Source organism: Tetrao urogallus, assembly GCF_951394365.1.
Source record: "Tetrao urogallus genome assembly, chromosome: 9".
NCBI classification, from domain to species: Eukaryota; Metazoa; Chordata; class Aves; order Galliformes; family Phasianidae; genus Tetrao; species Tetrao urogallus.
The window spans coordinates 12,510,284-12,534,580 of NC_136822.1; the positions used below are offsets into that span (position 1 = coordinate 12,510,284).

At 40.3% G+C, this 24,297-nt stretch overlaps 1 protein-coding gene across 1 annotated transcript in view; it reads left to right on the forward strand.

The window, feature by feature from the left end:
- LOC306949786 (putative cation-transporting ATPase 13A4) overlaps positions 1-24,297 on the forward strand; it is a gene marked incomplete at both ends in the record, with an annotated part of 32,046 nt that overhangs the window by 2,644 nt on the left and 5,105 nt on the right. Inside the window, 23 exons of the mRNA XM_079539804.1 lie at positions 2,394-2,567; positions 4,841-4,978; positions 6,312-6,382; positions 6,474-6,554; positions 7,164-7,233; positions 8,025-8,159; positions 8,558-8,630; positions 9,268-9,399; positions 10,574-10,744; positions 11,185-11,342; positions 12,809-12,997; positions 13,316-13,377; positions 14,287-14,437; positions 15,793-15,879; positions 16,565-16,718; positions 17,297-17,408; positions 18,859-18,983; positions 19,846-20,009; positions 20,480-20,599; positions 21,616-21,695; positions 22,988-23,030; positions 23,510-23,619; positions 23,970-24,066. Of these exons, the coding sequence (XP_079395930.1) occupies positions 2,394-2,567; positions 4,841-4,978; positions 6,312-6,382; positions 6,474-6,554; positions 7,164-7,233; positions 8,025-8,159; positions 8,558-8,630; positions 9,268-9,399; positions 10,574-10,744; positions 11,185-11,342; positions 12,809-12,997; positions 13,316-13,377; positions 14,287-14,437; positions 15,793-15,879; positions 16,565-16,718; positions 17,297-17,408; positions 18,859-18,983; positions 19,846-20,009; positions 20,480-20,599; positions 21,616-21,695; positions 22,988-23,030; positions 23,510-23,619; positions 23,970-24,066 (2,697 nt within the window). The remainder of the gene's footprint in view (positions 1-2,393; positions 2,568-4,840; positions 4,979-6,311; positions 6,383-6,473; positions 6,555-7,163; positions 7,234-8,024; positions 8,160-8,557; positions 8,631-9,267; positions 9,400-10,573; positions 10,745-11,184; positions 11,343-12,808; positions 12,998-13,315; positions 13,378-14,286; positions 14,438-15,792; positions 15,880-16,564; positions 16,719-17,296; positions 17,409-18,858; positions 18,984-19,845; positions 20,010-20,479; positions 20,600-21,615; positions 21,696-22,987; positions 23,031-23,509; positions 23,620-23,969; positions 24,067-24,297) is intronic.

Consider the following 24,297-nt stretch of genomic DNA (forward strand, 5'->3'; position numbering starts at 1 on the left):
TTTGTTTTGTTTTGTTTTGTTTTGTTTTGTTTGAGGGGAAAACAAAGGCCTGAAAACATGCAGGTGTAGGTAGAACTCAGATGTTGATATATAGATGCCTTTTTCTCTAGGCAGAGAAAGTCAGAATCTGCCTTAGCTCTGTGGATTCTGTTTGCTCTGTTTGCTCCCTGTTTCTGTTTGCTTGCTGTTCTGTGAATGCCCTGCAGTGTGCAGGGATTAATTGTTTGCTGTGTATTTTTATTTAAGCCCTTTTGGTTGTTGATTTGCATAAACTAGGAAGTCTCATTTCAAAAATACAAGAAATTGGACAGATGCATTTTGGCACATGACTCACCCCAATGTTGCCATTGTGAAAGAGGACACCATTATCCCTCCAAACACATTGCTTTGGTGGGTGGACCTCTTGGTTAATTTGACATGAAAGGCTTGGGGAATCATTCGGCATTTCTGAAGAGAAGAACACTGCCAACAGAGGATGAGCCCAGATGACTGCCAATCACATACTAGGTGCCCACCCTCACCCTTTTTAATTGTACTACCTACAGCTTTACTGACCTCTCAGACTTTGGGTGTAAGGCACAAAAGATGGAAATTAAAGGAATGAATCACTCACAGAAGCAAGATGCACATGGCAGCAATCTCATTCTTCCCCACCCTGATATACAGGCCCATCCCAATTTGGAAAGATTATTCTAGTTATTTCAGGTCCAGGTATTTAGTGCAGGAAATCTGAAGGCATGCTCTTTTAACAGTTCTTCCCTTAGGCATCTCTATCTACTTGGGAGTTTCTTTACCTTGCTGACAGGCTGTGATGTCTGGAGACAGGCATCTGCATCTTGCTAGTAACTGCGAGTTTGCATCATTGTATGTACTATTCTGTATGCTGGTGTTGACACTAATTTTGTAACCTTTTTGTTGAGAATACAGCTAGACAGAAGTGCATGGAAAGCCTTTTACCTGTCTGTTGGAGCAATTAGGGAATACTAATAGCACGACTGCTACACCAACCACCTTAAAATGGTGTTGCCTATCTGCTGGCCTGCATGAAGTTCCTTCTATCTGCAGCTATGCTGCTCAGAGACTATAGAAACCTCTGAAAATGCTGAGCATGTGCATCTCAAGGTGGTATAAACATGTCATGTGCACGCAAGCCACTTATTTGCATAGCCTCCCATACTTCTTTCCACAGTTGCCATTTTCTTCTGTTTAGAAGCCCTATGGAGACCTCCTAGGTGAATGGAGTCCATCTTCTGGGGAATGACAGAGTGCAGGCAGGTTGTTCCCAGCGGAAGCACAGGGTAGGGCCTGCGTTTCGCATAATAAGCAAAGGCACCAGCACAGAACCAGGAATTATGTATTACTCATCCTTCCAATTACATTATCTTTTCTTCTCCCCTTGTGAATAGATCTTGCAATATCTGTAGCTGCAGATATCTGATCTTGAGAAGCAGATTGCACAACTGCTGCAGATATACTAAGAAGAAGGAGATTGAGGAATCTTAACCCTTACGTTAGCAAATTCCCTTGGTCATCTGATGTAATTGCGGCTATTCTATCTTTCACTTAGATCAGGACTCGGTCTGCTCTGTAAAATCACTTTGTACACTTTGTTTCACCTTTACCCAACCTCTGATAGCACCACAGAGAGAGATTTTGGCCATGCTACCATGACCTGGCAGTTCTTAAACTATAATGCTGACAGTCATCCCTTTGAAGTTTTGGGCAGGTCACCTTGCCTCATTGTAACAATTTCCCCAGCTTTAAAAAGGAGTAATGATACCTACTCATACAGCTACAGAGAGTAGCTTCCTTTTGCCCTCTGAACATGTAAAGCATTGTGCAAGTGTTCATTAGCTGTTCCTAATAACAGTTATTATTATTTTGGGATGTTAGGACAGTAGCATATTGGCAAGGTCCCAAATCCCCACACTGAAGCTGTTGTGGAAGGTGGTAACAGCCCTACAAATACAGTGCCAAGTTTTACAATGCAGCTCCAGCAGGTCTCACCCAGAGATCTTAAGAAAAGCTGAGCAAGCAAGCTTGGCTTCCTGTCTTAAGGCCTAAATGTTAGGACCTTTATATTTCGATATCATTTCAAATCATTCTTACTTTTTCATCCACAGAATCACAACTAAATAAATCTGTGTTAGAAGTTCGGACAGACTACAGGAATACGGATTTTGTGTGGGTGGATGCAAACTATGCAGAAAGCAAAATGATTTTCTGGTCATGTACTATAAAGAAGCAAAATGAAAGTTCTACAACTTTGTGGGTTTTTTGTTTGTTTTCCCCACAGTACCATACCAAACAGTATCTACAGAAGAACAGTGGATGATGGGAACCTGTATTATTCCAGATGTAAGGATGGTTCTTTCCTTGTCTTTGCTGTGCAGGAAATTTTTGGCTACAAAACCCAGTGCTGCCGGAAGGCTCTGTGCATTGCTGGGTACATCTTGTCCTGTGGGGCTCTCCTGCTGCTGTTCTACTGGAAACCAGAATGGGATGTGTGGGCAAACTGTGTCCCCTGCAGCTTGGAAGAAGCAGACGTTGTGTTGCTTAGAACAACTGTAGGTGCCTACTTTAATCCTTAAATTAGTCCCTTAAATGTAGTTAATTGGAAGGTGAGTTAATTGGAATGAATCCAGTAAGCTGAAATCTCATGTTGCTGATGTGTTGCAGTAATATCTTATATTTGCTATAACTGAGTTACAGAACTCTCAACTATTACACAAACTGCATGTAAGATGATGATTGGAATGAAGGTTAAGAGCTGATCAGGCAATGAACTGAAAGACTGTGATGAAAAATCTGTAATATCTGTGATTTCATGCCTGCATTCTTTGCTCTCAAGCCTTCCAGCTCCCTTCCACCATCCCTGTGTTTTCTACACTGCAAATGCGTTCTCAAGATACCAAAGCATCAATCTTTCTCCATGTCCATTAAGATGATAATCCTGCAGAGAATGCTTTCAGAGCTGTTATATTTGGCTGGTAGTTCTTCTATTCGTTGAGGACTGCGCTGAAGCTCTGCAGCATACCTTGATTTCATTTCATGGAAACTACTGCAAAACTGAAAGAAGCAAATTGAAACTTGATTTTGAATCCTAGATGAATACTCCAGAAGCTGGCAGGGCTTGTTTGTTTCCAGAAGTTTGATTTCTTTTTTTGCTTTAAAGATTCCTGAATAATGACATGTGCTATTACAAACTGTGCCACCATTGTGTCTAAGCTGCCTTCTTAAATGCATTTTGCAGCTGGAATGCTGGGCTTTGGAAATCACAGATCTGCCTGTTGCGTATTTTATGTGTAAACTGCAATCTAATATGCCAGAGGGGAGATTTAAAAAAACTTTTTTTTTATTTTATTTTTAAGAAGCATATTAGGTTTAATCTTGCTTTTTAATCTTCAGTTTGGTTTGCATTTTTAATTGCCCACTCTCGTGTGTCATTTTAAATGGATTTACTATGCCAAGCACTTTTCAGATAAATGGGTTTTAAAATGATCCTTTGTGTAATTAAACAAGAATTGAATCATATTGTAAATTCTTCTTGTCAGTAAGCTCTCTGAAAATATGCTCTGGGCATTTGCGATTGCAAATTTCTTTCTTGTGTTCTTTACTTGAAAACGACAGGTATTTTTTGCTACGTTCTTTATGATCATGTTAGTTCTCAAATATGATGGCTACTGCTAATGAGAATACAAGTAATCTTGTCAGCTTGATCCTGAGAGTTCTCTTGTGCCTTACATAAAACCTTCATTCATAATTTATCATCATTTCTGCAATGGCAATTCAAGAGCTTATTAACTCACTTTTGTTATTGAAGCTTGTCTGACTTTAATTTAAATAATGAGCACCTGTGTTATTGATTACTTCCCATCTCAGTCTACATCCCAATGAATACTAATTCTGAAATTTAAATAGAAGATAAATATCAGAAAATAAATGATATTTGACTCAAAATATGGGTGTAAGGAGAGAAGTGCACAAATAATTAAGATATATTAACATTCTTAAAGATTTTCTTCTGAACCCTTAAATTATTCAAAAAGGTGCATATTTGGTACAGAATCTTACATTTCTGTTGTCAGTTCCAAGGGAAGTGTAACAACTTAGTTTCCAGAACCTGGCTAGCTGAGGTAATCAACTTTCTCCATCTGCCCAACTTCTTACATACTGAATATTCTATCTGAGTCAGTCGTATAGCTAGCTTTAATGCATGTGGTTTGGTGTTCAGACCTGAGACTTAAAATGCTGGTGCTTATTACAGCAGTTGTTCAGATCTCTAAGACTGAACTACCAATGCTTGTTATCAGGCCGTTCCAATATTGAACTTACTTCCTTACAAAAATAGCAAGAGCATGAGCTGAGTTTGTGGCAAAATCTTGTCTAAGAGTGTCGCGGTGCTACTGGAACATTTGTTCCAATGGAATGTTAACACAGGAATGACTATGAAAAGCATTAAACATCCATCTTGCAATGCACAACTACATGCTTTTTGATGTTTTCTTTACAGTACGATCACTACATCTCAGATTGTCCCATACTATTTGCCTGTTCAGTGATCATGACCTAAGTGTTCACATTCCATCCTTATCAGCCAAGCAACAGACCTCTGCTCAGTGAATTACTTTGTAGTACTTGCATTTTGAAAGGACTGTGGTTCTGCTCCCATTCTGCTGATTTATCTATCAATCACAGGTGCTGGAAGGATTCTGTTGGATAGTTCTTTAAAAAAAGTTGAGCAATTCCCTAGAAAAGCCTACAGTAATCATTCACTTTATAGTGATAATGAGTTTGGTCTGATCTTGAGGGAAACTGTGCTGCTTTTGTATTTGTTTAGGATGAATTTCAGATTTATTCACGTAAGCATGTGACATGGATCTCTGTGTCTGGAATTATCAGAAGTAGGTTGGATTATCCAAGCACTGCTGAGGAAGATTCCATCTTCTATGAAGCCTTAATGAAGCCAAGTTTACAGGTAAGTCAGTTATTGCCTGCAGCATCTGGGAGATGTAGGAAATCTCCACCGGGCTTTGTGGGGTGGAAGTGAGCTGTGAAACATACTCAGCTAAGAGACCTGCTGCTGCATGGACTTGTGCTTTAGTGTGTATTTGTTGGAGTCTGGTCTTGATCTGTCCACTGTTCTTGCAAAAAGGTATCCTGACCTCTTACAATTCCAGAGCTTGGAGATGCCAGTGAGGCAGTGGAAGAAGGTAGAAGATTAATAGATCCAAGCAGATCATGTGATCCTCCATGATTTCAGTAAACACAATTAACTCAGTTTCAGAACAAGTAACAGCATATAGACACTAGATCTTTGCACTTGGTAGCCCATAAAAGAGCTGTATGCCCTTCCAAGAAACAGATTTCTAACTTGTTAGCATTTATTTTTGTATCTATAATAATTTATTTCATGAGAAATTTTCATTACAAACATAAGTTCAGCTGAGCAAAGCTATTGCCTTTTTTGCTGTTTTGTGTGAGCACATCTTAACGTACATACAAAATTTTAGTGCCAGCTACTTTAATCAGCTGGCTCAGTATGAAAGTGAGGACTGATTTGTAACATTCTTCAGAGGATCGAATTAGCAACATAGAAAAAACAAAACAAAACAATACAGCCCCTAAATAATAGACCCTTTGAGCAACACTCACATGAGTCAAAACATCTAGGTAGGAGAGAAGAGATTTCAAGAAGCAAAAAGCAAACAGTTTAATATTTCACTGACAATTCAAAAGCCTTTACTTACATGTTGTTTATAAAGCCTTATTGCCTTTTAAGCTACTTAATTCCACAGAGTACTGTGTAATGCCCGAGAGCTACCCAAGGAACTACTCCTGCAGCAAGTTGTCTCATTTCCCGGTCTGGTTTTTAGCATTTCAATATTGGAACTCCTTTACATGCACCTAGCTACAGACCTCTTGTTAGGTTAATGACTGGTTATAGCTCCATTTTGCATCAGGGTATGGGTTCACTATAAATTTAATTGTCTTAATTCCCTGGATAGGGAGAGTCTTCTAAAGCTGCTTTCTTATGTGCGTAGGTGTATTACCTTCTTCCAGCTGGTATGAAACACCATTATCTTTAACAGGCTTCATAATTATTGCACAGGGCAGGACATTCTCCTTTGCATGTCATAAATGATAGCAAGCATTCCTCACAGATAACAGCTCTGCAAGGGCTAAGCATTAACAGTGTCTCAGAAGCCTTCCTGAAAGAGCCTTTCTCATCCATTGGAATGTCTGAGCAGGCCTGTGAGAATCGTTGTTTGCTGTGCTGCAGCTCTTGCTGCCTCTGCTTTATTTTGCAGGTGAAAAGTATCCAAGTACAAAAAATCCGCTATCTCTGGAATATCTATGCAAAGCAGTTCCAGAAAGTTGGGTGAGTTCCATAGAACGATTACACAAGATTCCGAGGAAGTCAAACATTTTGGGACTGATGTCTTGAGGAAAACATACTATTTATATTTTAGAGCCCTAGAAGACTACCACACTTGTTCAGCTATACACGCCAAATTTGGTTCTGGTCTTACCTTCAGTGAACAGAGTCTCAGGTATGTATGAGCACACTCATAAAACACTCTGAGTACTCAGCATATGGATTTCAAAGAGATTAAAATTCATTGTTCTCGGTGCACTGTTCTTGAGCTTCTTTTGCATACATTAATATGCACATAATTTTAGATGAAGTGGCCATGCTTGAAAAATTGAATTAAAAATGCTAGCATGTTGTGTGTTCCTTGTCAAGGTTTTGAAATGCCTTTGAGTGTTCATCACTGTTACTCTTCTCAATCAAGAAATAACTATGCTTTGTAACTAACTCTGAGCTGTTCTTGCTTGGAGTAGCAGAAGGGCTTTGGGGGATGGTGTAGATAAGTTGTTTGTGTGCTTCTTCAGTGGGACTCCATGTAGCTGTATTGAACTTGTGTTGAATTTTCTGTGTTACATTTCTTGGCTCTTGGTTTGAGTTGATTTCACTGGTAAATTCATCTTTTCTGACATAAGCACTGTAAAGGATATTTTTTAAACTTTTTTTCTTGGAGAAACATCCTCACAGATTTTAAATTGGGATTAATACAAGCCTTTGGGACTATTAGCAGCTGCAGCTTCTTGAGATATAGTCACAACTTTACTTGTAAATGATGTATCTTTATCCCATGCAGGAGAGTGATATGTGGGCCAAACACTATTGATGTTCCAGTGATCCCTATTTGGAAACTACTCATCAAAGAGGTTCAGCATTTCTGTCAATTTTACTCTTAAGGCTATTTTGGAAGGCAGAGTATACATGTAGAATATGATGGACTCTGTGTCTTGTTAGTTTCTCAGTTCTCACCTACCAAGCACCCAACTTTTTCAAATCCTATTTGTGAAATCATCATAAATTCATTTCTTCTCCATTGTTCTGTATGCACTACCCCCACACTTGTGTAGCTGCTTACTGTTTGCTTGTGTCTGTGTCCTGGGAGCTCATTCTGTTGGCCTTATAAGGGTCAGTGAATGTTTACAAGCTGCATTGGAAATCAAATCTTCCAGGTAAAGGCTATCTCTGAATCAGCAGAGATGACATGAACAGCACTAGCTGGCATATGCCTGTAGCTACACAGCAATGTGTAAAGTGCCAGTATACTTTTTTGACTACAACTGGATACACGCATGGCCTAAGCAGAGTGTTTGTGGTGATGTATTACTCACAGTGTGCAAGCACCCTGCTCACTTCACAGCCTGATCTCAGCTTCTTGTAAAGAACAAAGCAAAACAAAGATTGGGTTGATTGGATTGAGCCATTCACATGGCAAATAATATCCCTATTGTCCCTGATTATTTGGCACTTGTGTTCCATGGAGATGGGCCAGACTGATGAGGCTGGGCCACTGCTCACAAAATCAGAAAGACTGTGGGGAGAGATAATAATTAATTCCATAGCTTTTATTTCAACCTATTTCTAACAAGATGTGCTGTCTGGGAATACTGGAGCCATTTAGATATGGCCAAGTCTTGAGTAATTCTTTCTCTCCAAACAGGTCTTAAATCCTTTTTACGTATTCCAGTTGTTCAGTGTGTGTCTGTGGTTTGCTGAAGACTACATGGAATATGCTGCTGCCATCATAGTCATGTCTCTCCTCTCAATTTCTTTGACTGTATATGATCTTAGGCAGGTAGGTGAGACATCCCACCTTTCTCCACAAGGAGGTCTTATTTCTACTATCTAGGAAAGCCCAGGATGTTGCAACAAGCACATGTACTGGGCTCTGAGAGTTACTCAAAGCTTTAGCAGGTGCAGTGGCTTGGCCTCCTAGTCATAATAAGCTCTGTGTGGTACTTTAACCACATCCTCCCTTCCCCATTCCAGTGCTTTGCTTTGTAACCTTTTGTTGCATCGTCTCCACAATTAAGGTGGGGAGCTTCTTTTTCTGTATGATTGTACAGTTCCTGGCAGGGACAGACCCCAGTTTATGAAGGCTCTCATAACCACAAATAACAGAAGGGAATAGTTAGTGGATGAATTGCATCGCATAAGATGTAACACTTTTCTATGTTCGCCTTTAATTTATAGCAATCGGTTAAACTGCAAAGACTGGTTGAGTCTCATAACAACATCATGGTCACTGTCTGCAGGAATAAGGAAGGTAACTTGTGTATACTTCTTTCCTTAATGCATTTCATTTTAGAAGCTACTAATATTGAATCTGAGAATGCATAGCATCAAATTCCTTCCAGAGCAGTTGCCTCTATTGTCTCTAAGCTTTTTTAACTACCATTTGCAGATTGGTTTGGTTTTATCCAGAAGTATGTTGTGGCACATCAATCATATTCATGGTTGTATGAGCACAGTCTTACAAAAAAAAAAAAAATTACCAAGAAGAACAATGTCATTTTTCTTAAAGTAGTGCTGGTGAAGCCAACCACATAACAATTTAATGAGTATGAGTCCACCTAATTGTTGCTTTCAAAGTCTGTTCATCGTCATGGTATTTGTAGAATTCAAAAAAAGGGAGTCAAACTAAGAAATGTAGATCTAAACTTCTTCAGTCAGGTCAGTACACTGGAGTAATAATTGTTAGTTGAGACAAAGTATTCTGCAATTTGAACTGATACCGAGACTTTTCTTGATAAGGGATACTGTATTCTTAGGTCCTACTTGCCCTCCTTTTTTAATCAGCTTTTATAAAGAAGTAATAATGATATATTCAGCTTCCTTGTATTCTTACCCTTAACAGGGAGAAATATGTGAAGCACAAAGATTTCATTGCATGTCACCTACAGGTTTCCAAGAGCTGGAATCACATCATCTTGTTCCTGGAGACATGATGGTTTTGAAGGAGGGCAAAGCCCTCTTGCCTTGTGATGCCATCTTGATCAGTGGCCAGTGCATTGTAAATGAAAGCATGCTGACAGGTACAGCTTGTTCCTTCCAGATTCACTGTTAAAACATCATCATGGTGTTTCAGCAAGTGGCACAGGACATACAGCGTAATCAATCATCCTCATTGTGGGATAGTTCATAGTTAGCCTAGAAGGGCATTCTTTGGAATGTTTGCTATAAAGAGGACTGAATAGTAGCTAGTCCCAGTTCATTAAGTACCTGATGTGAAGCTACTTACTGGGAAGAGCTGTTCATTTTTTTCTTTCTGGGGTGCAACATTTAGGAAGCAATCCTCTAACTAGAAAGGGAAGTGGAGTGAGTGGGACAGGAGAAGAAACAGTAGTTATGGAACAAAGCTGTTCCCACACAGAGCACAGAGTCCATTTGGTCTGTAGGGATTTTTCTCATTCATTGAATATTTCATCATAATTGCTGCAATGTCTCTAACCAGGTGAAGTGTCTGTGCAGCTCTACATTGAATTAATCCCCTTCTCATGTGATAGTAGTGGGGGGGACATGAAGTGGGTGAATTCATTGTAGAAAAAGGATTTTTGGAGCAGATGTTCGTGTTTCTGTTTCTCATCTTTAAATTTGGTCTAAGTCTGAACTGAACTCAAACCAACCATTCTGAAATCTCATGTAATTGAGAAATTCAGAAGCTCCTTTCATTTAGAAAGCCTCAGCGACCAGATATTCAGTGAAAGTATTTCTGCTGCTTTACCTGAGCGTACCTGCTCTGACATACACAGGATACTTAACTGGCTCTCAAGCAGGAATCAGGTAATGCCACATTCAATCTGCCTGAGGTAATAGTGTAGTGACCTGCACACAAAGTTCAAGCTATGTGAACAACTTGTGGCTATCAATTGGAGTCATACAATACCACTTAAAGTCTCTGCTCAGGTTTCTGTATATACTGCTGTGGTTCAGAGTCCTTGGACTGTTTTCAGTTCTCAGACATACAAGGAGCTGTTGTGCAAGAAGCTGCTGTACCAGTGCAAAGGGGAGTTTTTCTCTGGCAGAATCTGTTCTTTTCTGCTAGGCTCAAACTCCTATTCATTTTGAAGATGTAATGATATCAATTTAACATCTCTCCACACTGGTTTCTCTAAGAAGTACCTTTACTTTCTGTCTAGATACTTTACTGTCAGCAGGTTGATTTTAAGGCATACTGCAGTTTTCCTCATCTGAGTTCATCTTTCCTAGGAGAAAGTATTCCAGTTACAAAGACCCAGTTACCCCAAGCTGATAACCTGAAGCCCTGGAGAGTTCACTGTGCAGAGGATTACAAAAAACACATCCTCTTCTGCGGAACAGAGGTCATACAGATCAAGGGAGATGACAGAGGAGTAGTGAAAGCTGTAGTGCTGCAGACTGGTCAGTCAGCACATCAGTTTGCTTTTCCTTTCATGCTTTTTCTCATTGCAACATGACTTAGAGGTCTCCAGAGTCTGAATTTAAGTTCTATGGTGTACCTTACACTAAGGGAATTAACTGACATTCACAATCAATATCCCCATCCGTACTAAACTATTATGCATTGTTTCAGTTTCTTTGGCATACCTCTTAAAAAACCCACTAGCATATGATTAAAAAGAACAATTTCTCTTTGCTTTGAGCTTTGCTTTTTGTTGAAAAAATCCTGCTTAAGACAGTTCTTTTTCTATATTCTGTATATTAGCTCACATACTATAAAATGAAAGATCTTGGCCTTCTTTCATAAGTTATTTCAATTCTATTTCAAAGCCTTCTATTTTTTTCTTAGAGAACTTTTGGAAGTGACTTCCCCATGTAATGATCTTAATTTATCTTTTCAGGTTTCAATACAGCCAAAGGAGATCTGGTGAGGTCCATTCTCTACCCTAAACCAGTGAACTTCAAGTTGTACAGAGATGCCCTCCGGTTCCTGATGTGCCTCATAGCATTTGCAACCATTGGAATGATCTACACAGTGTGTGTATTTGCACTCAATGGGGTGAGTTACTAAATGCAGGAGAAATAGTCATACGCACCTTCAAGAGTCTTGAAATTTCAGTGGTTTCCTATGAACTTTTATATGACAAGTATGATTTTAGAATTCTCTTTGCCTTAGTGCGTGTGGCCATTTTGCAATGAAATTATATTTGTGACACCATAAACTCTTAGATATTCAATTACAAGGTGTCAAAACCCACTGTGTCCCCATTTTCATTTCCCCAGAGTTCCTAGCATATCTGGTATGAGCACTTTACACACACGCACCCCTTCAGCCACTTTTCTCCCTTCTGCTTCTTGCAGAGCCCTAAACAATACAGATACAGACACACATCCTCAAATTTTACTGACACCATAAAAAACTCCCTATTTTCTTCTGCCCCTTTTGTCATATCCTTGTATAGTTATTTGTGTGGTGGGGGAACCTTCACTTAGTTATTGCTATATAAGTATAGCTTTTGGGAAATAACTTTTGAAAAGCCAAGTATCAGTTAAGTCACTCACCCACATCTCCACTTATTCTTTTCCAGAGTTTGTTAGGTTTATTAGGCATGAATTTGCTCTGCTTTGCCAAGTTTCTTCTTTTATTTTTCTTCTTAAACAGCCCTCCTCCCTTTTTGTAATACGTGAAATGCATGCTGATGTTATCATGGTAATTGAAAACAGTATCAAAATGGAACTTCTGTGGTCTGAAATAGTATCAAAGAAGGGAGAACAAAAAACTGATGAAAATTCAGTGTGTCAAAAACAGCATGGCAGCATGGTTTGTGGTCAAATCTCCAGGCTTAGAAGTGGTAAAAACAGAACTTCAGTGATGGCTTTCAGATCCATCCAAACTGCAGATTGGCTTTAGTTTGCAGTGCCCCTGTCCTAGGACCCAATTTGAAATGCATTCAATCCTTTGGTAGTGATAATGACTGCCCAGAATAAGAATACCAACATTCAGTGTACGTGTAGCTATCTTTACACAAACTTCTTAACTTTTTAATTAGAGATTACTTTTAGAAGTGTAACTTTTATTTCTATGTGTTTTCCTTCACATAAAGGCCATCCTGTTTAGCATTTTCCCATATGTCTAATCTGTCACCATGATATGAAGCCCAGAGCTACATTTGTAGGATTTGTAGCTACATTATTGGATGAATGCTCATGGCAGTGGCAAATTCTTTTGTGCTTTGTGATAGTGAGCTAGGCTTGACTGAAGGTGTAATAACCTATCCTGGCATGTTTGAGCTCATTCATGTGCTTTGCAGGTTTGTTGGTACAGAGAAGGCCCTTTTGCAGTGGCGTAGCCTTAGGCCCTTTGGTTAAATCAAAGCAATCCATTTTTTACCACAGACAAAAAAAACCCACAAACCAACAGCATGAAGTATCTACAGTGCAGAGGAGGAGAGATAAAGAGGGCTATTCTCAGACAATCCAAACAGCACATCATCTTGCTGATAACTGCCTTTGGTTTTACATCAGGAGGAGGCAGGAGAAGTAGTGAAGAAAGCATTGGACGTTATCACTATTGCTGTCCCCCCAGCCCTACCAGCTGCCTTGACAACAGGAATCATTTACACCCAGAGGAGGCTGAAGAAAAAGAGCATCTTCTGCATCAGCCCACAAAGAATCAATATGTGTGGACAGCTGAACCTCATCTGCTTTGACAAAGTAACTCCTCTGTATTAGTCGCTCCTGCACTCGCAATGGGAGCAATGCTAGGGGTGGGAGAATGTGGTCAAGCATTTCCATTGTATTTTAGAAACACATGGACCAGTCTTTCATCCTTACGTTTGTCTGAATGTACACTGTTGTATGTTGTTTTTTTGTTTGTTTGTTTGTTTTGAACCTAGGAAGTATCTGGTAGCACTTTTTCTCTGCACTGTACTGACATTTTCTAAACAGCAGCTTCTTGAAATATGTCTTACTTTTTATTCCTCATGTAAATCTAAATGTGCAAAGTTAATTTAAACGTATATTCTAACGTAGACTGGCACCTTAACAGAAGATGGCCTGGATCTCTGGGGCTTGCTGCCCTCTGAAGGAAACTGGTAAGGCTCTTTGTTGACTAATGGGATTTAAATTTGTGGGATAGTGACCAGACACTTCTCCAACACATACAAACAAATCTGAAAAACATGTTCACATCAAAACCAATGAAAAGTTCCCCTTGTTTAGATATCTATTGGAATTCTTGTGTTGTTTGGAGAATATGTTGTTTGTCTCATTCCAGGTCCTGTGCACCTGCAGGCAGGGAATTCTGCCTAGGTTAGATTTCAGAGTAGCAGGAGTGCCCTCACCATTTACAACAGGAAATTACCGTAACTCATGAGACCGCTGTTCCTACAGTGCCACTATTTCTGCACATTTACATTTCCAGAACTGTGAATGCACAAAGATGCCCAGGCTTGTATCAGCCTCCCAGTTTGAATCCTTGCAAAATCCCCAAGTAACATATTTCATAATCTGATGCATATCCCAATGGACTATTAAATACACAGAATACACTTATTCTGAGTATGTGTATTCCATCCAGGGATATGCACAAGAAATAGCTCCTGGGAGAGGACAAATCTACAGAAACATGCTTGATGCCTGGTCACAGGATGAGACTTTAACAGTCGCATTAACAGTCTCCTTACATAGAATCATAGAGTTTGGAAAAGACCTCTAAGATCATCTAGCCCAACCATCCACCCATGAGAAACTTCGCCCTCTAGCCCATGTTTCTCAGTACCATACCTCCACATTTCTTGAACACCTCCAGGAATGCTGACTCCATCACCTCCCTGGGCAGCCTCTGCTAGTTCATCACTACTCTCCAGAAGAATTTTTTCCTAACATCTAACTTGAACCTTTCCTGCCACTTCCTCTCATCCTATTAACTTACGACATTTTTTTCTGTTAGACATATGTGTTTGATGTCTTCAGATTATTTTTTATAGTTTCTTCTGTGTTAGCTTTCAGGATGTTCACAGGTTCCCTGCAGACCACAGCCTGCCTTGGAGCCCAGCATTCAGTGCAATGGTTGTTTGTCATTCATTAATTGTTCTGGAGGGCAGGATCCAAGGAGACCCACTGGATGTGAAAATGTTTGAGGCAACTAATTGGGTAAACTGTGATTTGTTGTAATGCAAATAATGATATAGCGTTTTGATATTTTCTTGCAAAGGAGAAACATCCCAAAGCCTTCCATGCAAACAGTCACTGTCTGAACATAAGTAAAACAGCCAGAAGGGATACCGCATTCTTAGGCTTTTAGAGAAATGCTCTTTCTGTCCAAAGCTTTCAGACTGGAGTACATTGAGTATTCAGAGCATTTGACTGAGTGGTGGATATCATGCAAATCCTATTGAGGTATCAACTCTGACTGTGGCTACTACCGGACGGCAAGAAGTCCTAGCTATAACTTGTATACAGATGTGGACTGGCATGCAACTATTTCTGCCACTTTGAACTGGCCACAAAAATTCAATGTTTGGTAGAGCTTTGTCATTCTGGAGATGTTTCATATGGGCATGGGATTTCAAACCTGAGGATGATAGAAGGCCTCACAGGTGGCAAATACTACTACACTTGCAGAGTAATGAGAACAGAACAAAACTAATAGATATCAAAGCACTCTGCTTTCATTCCCTTTATGCCCCATTATGTACAGATGCTGTTAGTGGCCCTTCTTAGCATCTGATTGAGAAATATTGAGCATTTACAAAAAAATTGAGAGACTGCAATTCTGAGATAGGTAAGAGAATTAGGACCAATAGTTATCTAGTGAAAGATACAGCCACAAGCTGTTGCTGGTACAAGGCAAGATTCAGGGCCAGGTTAGCTAATTATGTGGGTGACAACATCCATACTTAAGGCCTGTCTGTTTTTATCTGCAAAATACATAAGACGCCCAAGTTTCAAGGAAAAAAAAAAAAAACTATCCAGTAATGACAGGAGTTAGAAAGTATTTTTTTCCCTCAGGGGCATCAATTCACCACTTCAGACTTAGGCAGAAAAAATTACCTGAAAGAATAATTTCATGCCCTTGACAACACAAAATATTCTCACAGTCACATTGTGATGATTAAAAAACAGCTGACTCATGGAAGACTTCAAGAGTAGAAAATGTTGCTTCCTACATTAAAAAACTTATCTGTTAGATTTCCACTGAGGCTAAAGTTAAGAAAAAGTGCTTTTTTGCATTTGAATGTATTGTGATGGACAAAGGATTAGTCTGGGAGATAACACAACCTATTTGCCATGCGAGAGTACAGCAGTATCTTCATGAAGCTGATGAACAACTGAATTTGTTTGCCAAGGAAGCAGTGAGTTCTCTGCTACTGGAGTTTCTTAGTGTGAGGGCAATAATGACTAAGATACCTCATTTTGAGGGAACAAAATGCGCCAAGTGATCCACTGAGCTTCTTTCAGCTATACTGACATTGTAACCTCAAATACTTTTGTCTTTCAAAACACAGGTGATAGATGATTCCAGTGGACACCAGACTGAAGATCAAAGATCTACACATGCCACAGTTGTTAGACCTGGACTTAAAGCCAACTGTGTAAGCCATCTGCAAGGTTCACATCTGTTAGTTAAACTGTTAGTGCGAGAGTTACCTCTTAATAGAGAAATGTTTGATTGTTCTAGTCCAAGACAACTCTTCCACACTTGTTCTCATTTGGATTGCATGCAGGGAGAGCATCATACTCTTTGTGATGAAAAATAGTTGCCAGAGGGAGCTTGCTGCTCAGAACAGAAAAAAGATGTGAGCAGGGGATTGCTAGATAGCAGATTGTCCAGCCCAAGAATTTACCTCCCCTGGTGGCTCCAGACTCAGTTCAGGATCAGCCAAGTGGTGATCGCCTCTAGAGTGCTTGGGGCTGCAGGTGACTCCAGAAGCTGATCAGATCTCTGCTGGTGTGAAAGCTTTCAAATATCTCGCAAAGGAAAAACAGACTAGTATAAAATGTAGCAGTCTTGTTAAACAAATAGGACTGGTGAGTTCTTTTCAGTGAATTGTATCAAATAGCCTGCTAAAACTGTCAGAGAACTCTCCACATTGATTGAACAAAATATCGCTGTGCAAATTTCATGAGTCTGTTCTGCCCCACTATGAAAAAAAAAAAAAAAAAAAAAATCAATCAGTGCATTACATATTGTTATCTTCTCAGCACGGCTCGGGACTCAACTGCTTTGGCTTGAGCTTAAGATCTTCACAGTATCTAATCTCTTTACTTCTCTCCTAGGCCCCTGTGGAAGGAATTACCATTTTACACCAGTTTCCGTTTTCTTCAGCTTTGCAGAGAATGTCTGTCATTGCTCAGGAAATTGGTGGGGAAAAACAGGTCTTCACAAAAGGTGCTCCAGAAATGGTAGCTGTGTTGTGCAGAGCAGAAACGGGTAACCAACATTTTAAATGCTTCCTAGAAACACATAGATATAATGAGTTTGGTAGTGCATTGTAGTGTAAGGTCCTAATGAGATTTCTGAGTCTAAGCACTTTCATCTCAGCCTGAAATGTTGATTGTGCTTCCAGACTAAGGCTAACTTTTCATACAGCCCTTCTCAGCAAAGAAGTACTGCTTGCAGACAGAAGTACCAACTATTGTACAAGGCATTCAGTTTCTGCTACAATTAGTATTTGAGTTACCCACTATGTACCAGAAAACATTTTATTTTCTCTTCAAGCCTTGAGTGGACAGCTGGAAGAGCACAGCTCCTTTACAGTAAGCTAGAAGAAGATAAATCTATGCAGAATAGTTTAAGATCCTCAGTGGAGATTGGCAGAGGATTGGCAATGATTTTCTTATTGAACAAAATTCATTGTAGCAGCTCTCCTTCATGCCAAGGCCTATTAGAACTCTAAGTATACATCTCCTCTAAGACAAATGCTTTAGAGAAGGTTCCTAAGACCATCCCTCTTCTATAAAACAAACAGCCAAATGTTATGATGAGCTGTCTTTTCCTCTTTTGGACAGTCCCATCGAACTTTGAAAGCAAGCTTCTGTTCTACACAGCACAAGGCTTTAGGGTGATTGGACTGGCATATAAATCTCTACAGTTGGGAAAGCAATCTACTGATCTAACAAGGTAAGCAACAAATAGCTTCTTATCAGCCACATTCAGCCATAAGCCTCACATTATATCATTACCCCAAGGCCTTTACCAAGACCAGGGCTGTAGCATAGGTGGGCTTGCTAGAAGCAGGCTAAAGAGAATCTGTTTAAATCTGGATATGGGTCTGAGAGTGGGTAGAATGGATATTGATACCCAATACCTGTAGCACATACCTATAATCTTTACGTGTTTCTTAGCAATGGATCAACACATGATTCAACTCTAGCACAAACTGCAGCTTAGTAAACCCCTACCTCAGCCCATAATTTCTACCACTCTCCATTATATTTATCTAGGATTTCAGTCAAATGTGTTTGTTTTTTTAAGTTTTTATCCTGGCTTCTTGATTAAGCAAGGCAGCAGATGACCCCCTATTACACTACCTATTCTCTAACCCAGAGAAAGTCAACAGAATATCTTCTCCTGTAATCTTGGTCTGTGCCTTCTTTAGCATTACAGCTTTGGTTTTCTTTAACTTCTAGAAAAGCCAGAAAACCCTTCTGCTATTCTCATGGAATTAGTTTTCCCACCAATCACACTCAAGTATGCCCACACATAAGTCCATAGGCTCTTAGAAATACCCTCTTGTTCTTGCCTGTGATACTCCTGAAGCATCACTTGTGAAACAGTTGCAATTACTTAGCACATTTGTTGCCCTGTTTACTATAAGCAGGTCCTAATTCAGATGAAGTTCACTTGCTCTTTCACAGGGTTTTTTACTTTGCTGAGAGGGCTCAATGACATGGAGACAAAGAGCAAACTGCTGTTTAGCTTCTTGTCACAAGCATCATAACAAACCTATCCAACCCAGCAGGCAAACGTGTACAATATGGCCCAGATTTTGTAACTGTGTGTGCAGTTATATTTGGATGAAGTGTACACTGCCAGGAAAGAAAAAGAGACAAGACACTGTTTCCCAAATTCTGTGCTCAACTGCAGCTGTAAAAGTGGCAGTAGCACAGGTGTAAAGAATAGGAAAAAACAGAGTTGGAAAATCCCTGTGCACAAATAGAAAGCAATCCCACTTATCCTTCAGGCTTGATTTTTTATGTGGAGAGGATAGCTCCAAAACGGTGTTTGTCTCCCCCCTCCCCCCCCCCCCCCCCCCCCTTTGGTAATAATTAAACAAACGTGATCTGAAAGCTGCCTATGTACTGAACTGTTTCTTCAGAAAGAGACAAAATAAAGATCCTCCATATTCAACTGACACCTCTCACTGCTGGTGGAATGCAATCCCAGATGGTCTTGAAATAGCACCTCAAAAACCAGAAAGCCTCAGACTGTTAAAAACTAACAAGTTATTAACATCCTTTGAATTAGATTGGATGATTAACACTAACAAATGGCTATCAGCAAATTCAGTATAAAAGCAAAGTAAGGGGAAAAAAAGGAATTAAATCTTCCCATCTGATCTTCACTTAAGGGAGGAGGTGGAATCTGATTTGACATTCCTGGGTCTACTGATAATGGAGAATCGACTGAAGAGAGATACAAAGCCTGTCCTGGAAGAGCTCAGTGCTGCCCACATCAGGAGCGTGATGGTCACAGGTATCAAAATGAGATGGATTGTTTTGACAGCTGATAGTGCAGACAGGGAATTCAGCCACGTGCGAGTGAGCGAGCAGTCTGCTGCTTTGTCTCCAGCACCAGTAAGAAGGCACAGGCATTTGTGTCCTTCATACAATTGCAGACCAAGGAGTACCTGTGCTGTAACTATCACTTGAGTTGAACCATGCAGGCTTATGTCTCTAACAATTTCACCAGGCAGTGTCAGATACCTGATAGTCTGTCCCTCTTGTACCAGAATCTTCTGATGCTTTCCAGTGAGCCCATTTGTTCTCTCTACTAAGTTTATCAGGTGACATGCATGAAAGCACATCATGATGAAAACGGATCACTGATGCTAGAACAAATCACTGAGCCATGTGATATCTGCTAATTCATGCCTACAGATGCCTATTTATCACTTTTTTTCCCCCTTGAAGAATTGGTTTGGATTTGGAAAGAATAAATCTCAGTTTTAATGTGATCTAAACACATTTTTCTGGAAATCACACAGATCTTCCTGGGCTTCACCCCTTCCCATATCAAACTCACATCCAAGCCATCTGAGGGCAATTACTGTGAAGCAGTGTTACTCTTCCCCCCCCCCCCCCCCCCATGCAAACACAGAAACTAGGAGCACATTCTGTAGTTATGTTTCTTCAAGCTTAGGCCAGGTTAAATACGTATCTATTGAGACTGACCTCACTTGCAAAGTTCTCATCTTTATCTAAAGCCTCCTCATGCACGGATACTGCAGTCTTATTGACACCTGTGGATACATTTGAAAATTTGGAATTCAAGAAAGGGTTAACATTTCCTCCACAAACAATTCCTTACTGCAAATAACACTTGCATTTTTTTCTAGGTGATAACATTCAGACAGCTGTAACTGTTGCAAAGAACGCTGGGATGATTCCTCCAACAAACAGAGTCATTCTTGTGGAAGCAAACAAAATACCTGGATCTTTTTCAGCATCTGTAACATGGAAACCACTAGAAGAAAATAAAACTGAAGATTATGGAAACCCGGTGAGAGTAAAATAAATGACGCAGCAGGAAAACAAATAGTGATGGAATTCTTGTAATAATGCAAAGTACTATCCTATAGCTTCCTTCCTAACATATTATCTTGTGAATGATATTTTGGCTAACTACTTGGATTAGGTTTGAGAACAGCTTCACAGTGTAACCCATGGAAGATTTGCATGCAGCCCTCACGCATAGCTGGTGCCATTTTCAAGCATGCTTTCCTGCAAAGTAAGTTTGATAGCATAGCATATTATGCAGACTTGAAATCTGCATAACTGCACTGAATGAACAAGCCCTGTTTGATCAGGTAGAGTTAGTACTTCCCCATACATGCAAAACTAAAGCATGGACTAAACCAGGCCTCCAAGGATCTTCACAAGTGCCCTCTCTGTGGATATCCTTTTCTTTGTCTGCGAGAGGTTTTGAGGGCTTGGAAACAGCACTCAGTGTTTTTTCTTCTTCTTCTTCAGGACAGTGACAGTCAGACTGGAAGAATTAGGTTGGCAGTGGAATCAGACCAGTTCCATTTTGCCATGAGTGGAAAATCTTACCAAATTGTAGCACAGCATTTCAGCCACTTGCTTCCAAAGGTAAGATGTGGATTATTTAGTTGGAGTAGGCCTTCCAGTCAGTAGATTTAGATTGTCCTGATGTAATTAGCTAAAGAGATCTGCACCAGGAATTCCTTGGGAAAAACTTGAACTCTGAAATACTCATGGGCTAGGTAAACCTTTGATGCAATTATGTGGTGGAACTGTCTGAAAAGCTCTAATATTATTTCCAGCATGAGAGAGCAGAGCAGTATCATAGCATACGAGAACATGACTTAAAGCGTTTGTGACCATAAGACCACCTTTTGCACAGCCCTACTTCTCTCATGTTTTGAGGAACGGATTAAAGTGTGGTATTACACAACCTGAGATTAGGAATGATTTATCTGTTTTATGAAGAAGATAATCACATTAATTCTCTTCCAGTAAATCCCTCCTTAGTAATACGCTGTAATGCTATAATGTATGGAAAGTACAACAATAACAGAGGGGTGGCAAAGTCTTTAGCAGTAGCAAATAAGAAGGAGCCCAAATACAGCAGATGTGGATGTAGAAACAAAGGAAAGAAGAAAGAAAAAAAAAAAAAAGTTACTTACCTTTGAAAGGTCTCAGGCAGGCAAGGATCTCCAGAAGGCATCCTTACCTCCACTGCCAGCCCTTTAATGAGATCTGAGAAGGGGTGCATCCTGGCTTCGCCCCTTTTCGTCACTCAGGTACACTGCATGCACCTGAGCCCCTCTGGGTTGGCCCTGCCTTCCCCCCAGGTGCTCAATCACTGCTTCAGTCGTGACTCAGCATTTCTGCTACACACTCGTTCATCTTACAAACAACACACCTTATGGACCTTACGTCTTAATTGCGATCACGTTTTTTGTCAAAATGAATACACACTTTATCTTTGATCCTCAGTCTTACTTGCCTTGGGATCTGGCAGCAGCTGTTTGGAAATGTGATTTTTGGGTTGTTTCTATTCAAGTTTATAACTGAAATCACTGTGACTCTTGTACCAACTGCTTAAAACACCCTTTTTCTTTTTCTTTTTTTCCTCCTGACAGCTCCTGCTAAATGCAACAGTCTTTGCCAGAATGTCTCCCAGTCAGAAATCCAGCCTTGTGGAGGAGTTTCAAAAGCTGGAGTAAGTTCTTGTAAGCACCGAGTTGCAAAGTGTCTGAGGAATTTCTAAACTTCAGAAGAGTCTAATAAAAGTTAGCTTTTCTCTAATATATTTTTTCCTAAAAGTGCAAAAACTGAAGCTTCCACAGAAGCACAGCCAGGAAATTAAGTTCCACAAGCCTGTTGAAAAAGAGACACTGAAATTAATGTTGTTTTTACAACCCATCAAAGACCTAACAGTCTCATAATTCTGAGTTTTCTTTGCTAATTGCATTCTTCATTCTTATTTCTTGTTCTGTGTCTGAAGCAGGAGCACCTGTCTACCCAAGAATTTTTGAAATGTCTCCAAGCAATGCAGCTTTTCTGTTGCTAACAGTCTTTTTAGTGCATTTGATGAATTAGAAGACTCATCAGGGCTATCTGCATTTTTACAACTTTGTGCACCATCTTCGAGGTGCAGATATATATATCCTTGAGTCCCAAGTATCTCGTTGCCTATTATTTAACTGATTACAAGGGCTTGTCAAGATTCCCGCCTCAACTACCTGGTCCCAGGCCTTGCCCTAGAGCAAGGTAATTCTTAAGCTGTTCCAGCTTGGTATGAGCACTATCTGGTTTCCCTGGAGCACCTTCAGTGCCTCACAGCGAGAACTTTCCCTGAGCTGGAATCTAAGTGTCAACAACTGAAGACGAAAGTGATTCAGCTCTTGAAGCACTAGACTGTTTTATAAAGATGATGCTGTTGTAAGGACTCACTTCTAGGTTTAACAGGTCTTGGCTCATCCTTTCACCAGCAGGGTGGGGAGCTGTTCCCAGATAGCCTGTTAAGCCTACACTTTCCCTCCTCCAGCTGTCTTCGACACTCTCTGTCTGCCCTAGGAGACACTGTGAGGTCTGGTCCCAGAAGCAGAGCCCCTAGTGATATCTGTTCCCTATGAACATGAAGTACCAGTGTGTGCAATCCATCATTTCTGAGCTGGGCCATCACCATTAACCCCTTCCTCTGTCATAATCAACCTTACTACACTCAGTGTAAAACTGAATGAATTGTAATGAACATAAATCTACATGCTAATGTATTCAATCTGTCACAGCAAAAAGACTTTACTGGAGGGACATCTGAGGTTCTAGCCTAGGGACATGCATATTCTGGGATCTTGGGCTTGTATTTCAGTCTTTCAGCTTTCCAAATGGGCTTTTTAAAAAAGTTGGTGTGACTTACCGAAATAACTTGCATAGCAGAGACTCTGCTCCCCTCCTACATATAGGTCTCATTTTCCCCAGCACTTAACTGTAGGTCACTTTATTTTTTAGTTACTTTGTGGGCATGTGTGGAGATGGAGCCAATGACTGTGGGGTAAGTGAGAATTCCTTATAATTTATTTATTTAAAAAGGAATGCATTGTCAGTAGGTATCGCTAACTGAGCACATGTAGGAGATGGGAGTGCTGCCATCTCAGCAGTGAAGCAGTTGCTTGCACTTACACAAAGTACCCAAGGTTTTCCCAGGAGATGGAAGTAGAGAGCCTATATATCTACAGAAATTGTGACTCCAAAGAAGCACTGATAAAGGAGGCACTGCTAATCCTGCCTTCTGCAGCTGGGGTTGATGGCTTTGGGGTCTGTAGGAAATGGTCTTTCTTATGCTGTCATCCCCTTACTGCTTTGGACCTGTTGCTCCAAATCCAAACGAAGAAACGTTTTGGGTGGAGCACATACAGGAAGTGATGAGGGACTGCTGCTTTTCACAGAACATATCCTGTAATGAGGGCTCATGTCTTGGTTGATGCATCACTTCCTGGCTTGTGAGTGCTGAGGAGCTATATGCATTTTCAGGCTTTGAAAGTGGCACATGCAGGGATATCATTGTCAGAGCAGGAGGCATCGGTGGCTTCACCTTTCACATCCCAAACCCCCAGCATAGCGTGTGTGCCAGAGCTCATCAGGTAAGCATGGATTTTTGTTTCCTGTTATGTGAAGGAGATATTCCCCACTGCTTTCAAATATTAGTGTTTGTTGTTCCCACCAAGCCAGAATGCACATACATGGAGAAAAATAAATCTGACTCTGAAATCACCATATGGTCAGTTTGTGTCTTAAACTCCTTTAAGATACAGACAGATATATTTCCCTTCAAACCACAGGAGGAAGGCAACTGCAGCTGAGCAGAAAAAAAGAATGGTAGAGATTTCTGTCCTTGTGGCAAATGCTTTATTTTGCAACTGCATTTTGAGAGGATTGGCAACAAGAGCAGACCATCACCTAATTACTGTCCTTTATTCACATCTTCCTGCAGGGAAGGCCGTGCTGCCCTGGTCACTTCCTTCTGCATGTTCAAGTACATGGCTCTGTATAGCACCATTCAGTACCTTGGTGTTCTCCTACTGTACTGGGTACGTCTTGGGAATATGGACCTTGTTTGATAGAACTGGATGAGCTACTCTGCTTTGTAGGAGAAACATAGCATAAGAACCACAAAACAAACAAACAGAAAAAAACACCCTAGGATATGGAGCTTCATGTGAGCTGAGGTGATCATTTAGTCCTTCTGCACTCTGATATGGAAAACTGGTAAGATTATTCCCATTAGCTCCAGCCAATGGGCTCAGGATCCACACTGAGCA